Source organism: Poecilia formosa, unplaced genomic scaffold (genome assembly GCF_000485575.1).
Source record: "Poecilia formosa unplaced genomic scaffold, Poecilia_formosa-5.1.2 Scaffold535, whole genome shotgun sequence".
In the NCBI taxonomy this organism is placed as follows: domain Eukaryota; kingdom Metazoa; phylum Chordata; class Actinopteri; order Cyprinodontiformes; family Poeciliidae; genus Poecilia; species Poecilia formosa.
This window is the reverse complement of record NW_006800474.1, coordinates 130,947-139,213: the sequence shown is the minus strand read 5'-3', so window position 1 is coordinate 139,213 and position 8,267 is coordinate 130,947. Positions and strand designations below refer to the sequence as shown.

The window sequence follows — 8,267 nt, the reverse complement described above, 5'->3', positions numbered from 1 at the left end:
TTAAATTTACTTAAATTTATTTATTTACTCGCAATTTTTCAAACATTTCACAGATCTTGAGAATGTTTCTCAGGATCTCGAGAAAGTAAGTTGCGATCGCTTGTTTTTCTTTCTCCACATCCCCGTAAGATTTAGTATCTGCAAAGATTTAGTATCTGCATTAAACAAAATTTCTGGAGCATGGTTAAAAAGACAGAAGGAAGGAAGACAGTAGGAAATATTTACCAATGAACTCTTGTATAAATGTCAGGGAACATTTTCCCTGATGCTTCAGTTGCTTAAAGTTGTAGAACTGTAATTTCTTCTACAAGTTTGATAGAATAATTTAAAGTTCTGTTCATGTATAGAGATCAAGGTGCATTTGGGGAAAACCCAATTACAGATCTCCCTCTAAATATTTTGGATTGAACGTCACCCCACAGGTCATGCTTCAGAGCATCATAACCTGGGGCATCGCAACCAGATAACGAAGCGTATATCTTCAGAGATTTGGACATGACAATTATATTTTCTAACTCAGACAATTTTGTGCACAATTTTCCTGTGCAGAAAGATTTCTTACAAAGTGACAGCTCTGAAGATAGAAATTCTTAGTTAGAAATATGGAAATTGACCAACTTTTAAATCTTAAAAAGATTTAAGAGTTGAAGTCTGTCCCTCAGATGATTTAATAGTCTCTTAGATGACCATTCAGATAAACCAATGCTTCTAATGCGGCCCGGCAAATCTGGGTTAAAAGTTAATGCAGACGAAGAAGAGAAGGTGCATATATTTTCACTTCTCCCCAAATCAGCAAAATATTAGAAACAATGGAGCTACTTCTAGGCTGGCTTAATTGGTCTGTCATTTATAAAGGGAAGGGAATTGAGTTTGCTGGGAAGACTAGATTTAAAATCCAGACCTAACAATAGCGAATCCTTTCTATTCATGAACCAGTCTGATATGATTTTAAGATGTGACGACCAATAATACTGCAGCAGAGATGGTAATAATAAACCTCCAACATATTTTGGTTTAGTTAATATGGAAAGCTTGGCTCATGGGTGTTTGCTATTCCAAATAAAGCGAGATAAACAAGAGTTCACTGATTTGAAGAGTCCAGGGGATACGTAGCAGGGAAGATTTTGAAATAAAGTACTTCAGTCATGGAAGAATGTTCATTTTGATGGTATTGATTCTTTCTAAGAAAATAGTTTGTAGAGGAGCCCATTTTATTAAATCATTTTAGTCTTCTGATTTAGAGGTAAGTAGTTGGTTTCAAAGAGATTATTTATATCAGATGTAGCAAAGATACCCAAATATTTAAAGCCCCTCAGACATTAGAAAGGGAGATTGTATTAAAAGGGGTGGCAGCAGATTTCCCTAGTCTGATTTTGTATCCTGACAAAGCACTGTGAACGTACCCATAGATACCAAGATTGCTGGAATTGATTTTTCAAGTTTGCACATAAACAAAACTATATCATAAGCAAATAGTGAAATAACATGACCCATCTATATTAATTCCATATACATCAGCAGTATAAGGGTGAAAGGCCTCCCACACTGAATTTCTGTGACACCTGAAATTCATTTGCTTTCAACTCTGTCAAAAGCCTTCTCTGCATCAGCCAATTAATGCTGGCTCTTTGTTTGTATTAAGATACTGAACAACATTAAGAAAATGTCGTATATTGTTTTTGCTATATCTTGATTTTATAAATCCTGCCTTATTTGGGTCTATTATTTTCGGGAGGATGTTTTCCAATCTCCAGGACAGTACTTTTGCATAATTTTGTACATTAAGCAAACGAACAGATCTAAAGGAAGAACAGTCCAGGGTACTTTCACCTTCTTTTAAAAGCAGATTCTTAGAGGTGTGTCTCCATGAGGGGGGTGCTGTTTTTCGAGGTGGTATTAACAGCAGGCATAAACATTGATTGAATATCTGGCAAAAATGACTTAAAAATTCCAGTGGAAACCCATTGGGGGCCAGGGCATTTTCCATTTAGCATTAATTTTAATTCCTGCCCAGACCTCCTCCAAAGTAATAACACCATGTGAGACGGAGCAATACTCCTCTGCAATAATAGGTAGAGATACTGCTCAGATAAGAGGAGATATCTGCTGGGTCAGTCATGTTAGTATTGTTTAGAAATATCTAAAATTGTGGAGAGTTCTGTTGATAATCATTGGGTCACATATGGCGTTTTTGTTCTGCATTTTTATCATATTAATTAAAAGGCTATTATCTTGATTTTTCAAAAGGTTGGAAAGCATGCAACTAGATTTATTGCCAAATTCACATTGTTTCTGTTTTGTGCATAAGTAGAGTTTTCTGAACATGACGGCTGTATTCTACATTAAGCTTAGACTTAACAGCCATCAGTGTCTTTTAATTTGCCAATGCTAGTGGTTGTTTGTGAACATGCTCCAGCCGAATCACCTCTTTTTCAAGGTTCTCTCAAATCTTTGCAAAAACCACTTTTGGGTGAGAGCTGTCAGATATAAGATGACCACCCAGATTATAGCAGAAGTATTTAATTGTTTTAATGAAGAGTTTTGTTTTTCACTAGTGGCCTTCATTTGACAGTTATCCCCCAGGAATGGAGCTGAAAGAGGGAAGGCATGTGCAGAGGTGGCACTGGCCCCCACTAACATCTGATTGCTAAAGCACATTTCTTCCCGGTTGTTGTTGTTACCCCTCCATTAGTTTGTTTTTGAAAAAAAAACTCAAGAAAGGAGAGGGGGACAAAAATGTTCGTAGTCTGGAACAGAGGTTGCGCTAGATGTTTTTTGTTGTCCATCAAATGATAATAATGACATTTAATTGCATTTTATTTCCATTCTGTTTAATTAATATTCATCAAGCTCAACAGATAATCCACATTGTGTCATCATCAAGCTGAATACATTTAACTTTTTCTCTGTAGTGAGAACGTTTTTGAAATCAAGCAACATTTCACCAATAGAAGTGATCAGAAGTCGGCAAGACTCTGAACTTACCTGATCCTGCACACGCTCCCCTCAGCGGGAGAATAATCCCGGAGATGCAGGGTTATTGGCACTTAAGGTCACCTTGGATAAGTTAAATATTAAGACAATAAAAATTAAGTATAACTCTACTCTCCATAGTAACAAAATGGGCAGGGTGAACAGTGAGATGAATAGAAGAGGAGGATCTGAGGGTATGAGCGGATGTAGCAATGTGAAGGAGGTCCAAAAGATACGGAGGGTCGAGGTTGTGAAGAACTTTGAAAGTAAAAGGATAAGTATTTTGTAGTTGATGGGGATGAGAAGCCAATGGAACTGTCGTACAATAGGTGTGATGTGATTGAGGAGGTTTGTGTATGATGCGGGCAGCTGAATTTTGGACCAATTGTAATTTATGGAGGGTTTTCTGTGCTTGGCCAAAAAGAAGAGAGTAATGTAGACGAGAGGTGATCAGGCTATGAGACAATTTATATTTCCAAGATGGAAGTAAGGGGGGAGGCTGACACAGTAAGCTGGGGAAGATTCCAGTGGAGGATGTATAGGTTGATGGTGCTGAAAGCCAAGTTGATGGTCACAAATGGATTTACTACACAAGTCCCTGGATAGCCAAGGTTGTGCAGGATGTAGTGTACTCCCATATTTGTTGCTTCATCTACCAATCATTTTTCCTGATAAGCCATGGGGGGCTGCATTACACAATCACAGCTTGCTTACTCGGGTTGCAGTTTGCTAGTGAAAGGGGCTGGAGATGGGTGAAGGTTCTAACAAAAACATTGCCTGGATTTGAATCAGTATGTTTTGCATCCAATGAAAGCAAGGTTGTAACAAATGTATTGGGCAATATCATTTTCACAGTTGTGGCCTTGAAATAAAATCCAGAGTCCTCAACATCCGAGACGAAGACAAGACAGAATACAAATGCGTTTGAGTCAGAGACCATCAAAAAGTGGTATTGGTCTTGAGTACTAGAACACTGGTACCTGTATCAATCACACTGACATTATTTACATATTTCTTATTTTGGGGTTGTTTTTGCAGCAGAATCGCACAAAGTGAGTAAAACTAGAACAAGAATTTTATGTTAGGAAGTCTTAAAACTTCCAGCCATGTTTGAGAATTTCTGAGGTTTAAAATTAACAGCATAGTAAAGATCTAAGATGGAAGAGAGGTTGGCAAACAACCATAGGTTAAGTCAATTGTTGCTGCAAACAACCTACCGTATTTTCCACACTATAAGGCGCACCTAAAAACCTTCAATTTCCTCAAAAGTCGACAGTGTGCCTTATAATCCGGTGCGCCTTGTATATGGACCAATATTGAGCCACAACAGGTCTATCAGCTACGTTAAGCAGCCGCCAACTTCATTTTCGCCTGTAGAAGAAGAAGCGCGCGGTGCATGCTGGGATTGTTGTCAGAATGCTGGTTTGTAATCTATTAATAAAGTTTGACTGACCTATCTACCTACTGACCGTCTAGAATCAGGTCGTCTGCAGGTCATTTAGCACCACGTTCTCCACCAACATGCTGTGCGCAAACGGAGAAGAGTGACCATCGTCCGGCCATGTCGCAGAAGGCTCTCCTCATCGACCGGAGTCTGACTGTTTTGTTGACATTCCTTTTAGTGCAGCTCCATCTAGTGGATGCATAACGTAACTCCAGCTTCTACTGTAGCGTCTATTCTATGTGCCTTATAATCCAGTGTGCCACATTACGGTACATTTTAAGTTGCAGCTCATTTTATTGCTTTAAGTCTTAAAGCAGCACTACTATGTATTTTTCATCACATAGTGCCATTGCATAGCACAATTAAGTAACTGTTACCTTCAGTTATTAAAATTGTGTATATACCATACGTAATTTAAAGGAAATTTATGAAGCTCCTGGTCTTTCTGACAGTCCGCCTTCACCATGTCATCACAACAATAGTAGAGATACTATTGTTTTATCTCAGTCATACGTAGAGATGGAATGGCAACTGGATCCACCTAACTTCTGCAGAAAATATTAGTCATGAATGAGGAGGCGAGAGCAAGCGATGCGCGTGTGGAAGCAGATCTCTATTTAGCTTGAGCAAATCTGTATTCCAGTTGTGTGGATGTTGTTTTACACATGTGATTTTGGCTTGATTTTGCCACCATACAACAGATCCTGGACGTTAAATCAGCTACAAGTTAAGTAACGGAGGCCCACCGCAAACACATTGTTTGAGCCAGCAGCTAGAACTAATAAAGCAGACAGAAATGCTGTCAATACTGTCAGATCCCTACCTCTATGGCTGCACTGTGAGCTTCCAACACGGGGGGATGGACAGTGGCAGTTTATTTATGGGCAACTGCCCAGGACAGCATCTACTGGGGAGCGCCGTGAGCGCCTCTTGTCTTGAAGGTACCCATCCACACATAGTGTTTTTCCACTAGCTCACCTCTAGTCCCAGTCCGCCCCAGCCAGATTCATTTTCCATTAGCAAATCCAGTGTGGCTCAGGCTGTTCTCAGATTGCCATTCTTTCTTCAGGGTACAAATAGCAGCACCAAGCAGGGTACGGCACTGAAACCATTTGATTAACAGCTGAATGCATTCATTGATTGTGGACAACAGACATGCTGTCTGCTATCAGAGAGCTGCTCATACAGTGGATTAATAAGAGTTTAATCAGGAGCCGCGGCAGGAACACTTGCAGTAACTTTTGCAGCAGAATGACCGTGATTTAGCTGACCTGCTAGCAGCTCGTTGCTCTGAAGAACAGACAGCAATAAAGAAGACAGAAACGGTGAAGCTGTGGCCTGCTTTCTGATGGAGTTGCAGTTTTGTGCCGACGGTGTGAAACAACGGAACTACTTAATATTAGCTTATGATGTGAATTTTACTTTTCCTTTGGATAAAAAAAAAAAAAAGATTTAAAAATTCATGCATGGCTATTGGTTTACGTCTTTCTACTCCAAAACCTTGCACATTTTTAAAAAAAGTACCAGTTTGTAATTATTATTTTTATGTATAGCAAAATAATCAAATGACCTGATTGTATCTCCATTGCTGAGAGTTGCTGCAAACATAAACAGAGTTGACCACAGCTGCTGCTCCTCACAGACCGTCTACGACACTAAGAAACAGAGCGAATAGTGGAAAAGCTCACTACCTGCGGTAGATCTGAGCCGCACATTAAGCGGCTGGAGTGCCGCTTGCCTTGTGTGATTTTCGGTGTGAGGATAAAGTCAAACATAGAAAAAACATGTATGTTTTGAATGTCTCATGAAATGAATAATGAAATAGCGTTTTTTTTGTTTTTTTTTTTCATCCAATGTTTGATTCTCAATCAAAAAAAACAATTGAATGACAGATACTCTGACCCTGCAGCAGCAGAATGACAGAATATTTTAGTGGTTTTGAATCCATGAGGTTTTTATATTGCGGTATACTTTGAAACTGGTAACTGGATCATCCGTAAATTTACTATATATTTCTGTAAAAAATTTTTTTATATTTTTTACCAATTGGCATTGTATAACTAAACTCTGTTGAACTGAATTCATAAGATGATTGTTAATTTTTTTAAGGGGGGTGAGTGGTCTGCATTTTGCTAGTACTTTTGTATTTAACAACAGTATCACCAGCTATCTTTAAAATGCGTTTGATTTTAAACTTGATTTTTTTTGTTTCTTTTCCAGTAATTCAGTCCCTCATTGCACTGGTGAATGATCCTCAGCCAGAACATCCTCTGAGGGCAGACTTAGCAGAAGAGTACTCAAAGGACCGTAAAAAATTCTTGAAGAATGCTGAAGAATTTACAAAGAAACACGGAGAAAAAAGGCCCCTGGACTAATGAGTGACAAGCACATAGCCGTTTCTTCTTCTTTTCTCCTTTTCTCTGCCTGACAGGTTATCTATCCTATTTGCTGTACCATACCTCTAACCACGTTGCTTGTTCACTCTCTTCCACACCAAATACTGCACCACTCTGCAGGCCTGGAGCTGCCAATATGCAGGAGGGGTGTGATAGTGTCATGCATCTGTACCCATCCAGGATTGTCTGTTGATCAGACAGACTCCCTTCTCTCTTCTTTTTCTGTGGAAGATGACATGGTCTTTTTACTTTTAGTCTAAATGTAAAAGTAATTCTTAGGGGAAAATGATGCTCAGAATAAGTCAAGTTGAAAAAATTCAGAGAAATGTATTCTTTTTCTTCCTGTTAAAAAACCCTTGATTATAGATCTATAGATTATAGATCTCTTGTATACATTTTTGATGAACTGAACTTTTCATTTTGTCCCAGGAAAACAGTCATTTTTTAAAAATGAAATAAATGTGACAAAAGAAAGTTTGAGCTCGAACATTGAAAGTGTATTTACTGAAATGACAACTTTCACATTTTTTTATATACTGTAAACTTACATCTGTTGGTGTCCACTATATAGACGGCCATCTGTTGTCAATGCACCTTTGCTACATTTCAGGAAACTTTACAAGACAAAGTCTAGTTGGTGATTAATGGGTATTGCTTTTTTCCTTAAGGGCATCTCCTTTTTGTTGGTGCTTGGTACATTAGATGGTTTAAATGAAGTACTTCAGTTATTTTAAAGCTGTCATACTGTGTTTTTTCTTAATTATTTTCACTTTTGTTAGAAATCAGTACTGAAGCTATAAAGTTTGTCTTTCCACCTGGATTCAGCAAACACAGCTTAAATGTTTGTAACAGATGCAAAGACAGTGGTTTTACACTTCATGTATTGCAAAGCCTTTCTGATTTTTAAATTTTTAAATCGGGTCATTGGCATGAAATACACATCAGATGTCAGCAGGAACCTAAGTAAGCCACCTATGAAGGAAATTAAAGCATAATCATCTAGAAATGTAGTTATTTTTCAACAATTGAAATGCTGCAGGCATAGTATGGAAGACGTTAAGAAAGATGTGTAAAAAAGCTTAAAAAGCCTGATTCCCCAAGGCTTTTTAAGCTGGTGTTCTTCCCAGAAACCAGCTAAAATCTATTGCCATTTAGAAAGCATTTCTCTTGCTATATGCAAATAAGTATCAGCTGGTTCAATATTAACTGTCTATACAAAATGTTGTAATTACAATGTGGTGGTAGAGTTAAGTTTTTACAACAGTACCTTTGCTTTTTCTGACTGGAATATGTGGTTACAGCTGCATTTCTAAACTTCTGAATCTCTGTCAGCTACAACAGGCTCACTGAACATCATTTCACCACAAACCAGCCACAGCCAGATTATTTTGAAGAGTCAAAATAATTAACCAGAGTTGCTCAAGAGCCAACTGGTTCTTGTAGATGGCTTCAGA

The 8,267-nt window shown here is 38.2% G+C and overlaps 1 protein-coding gene across 1 annotated transcript in view; it reads left to right on the top strand.

Moving 5' to 3' along the window:
- LOC103129316 (ubiquitin-conjugating enzyme E2 L3) overlaps positions 1 to 7,293 on the top strand; it is a 22,617-nt gene extending 15,324 nt beyond the window's left edge. Inside the window, exon 4 of the mRNA XM_007540360.2 lies at positions 6,638 to 7,293. Coding sequence (XP_007540422.1) covers positions 6,638 to 6,792 — 155 coding nt within the window. The 3' untranslated portion in view covers positions 6,793 to 7,293. The remainder of the gene's footprint in view (positions 1 to 6,637) is intronic.
- The last annotated feature ends 974 nt before the right edge of the window (positions 7,294 to 8,267 follow it).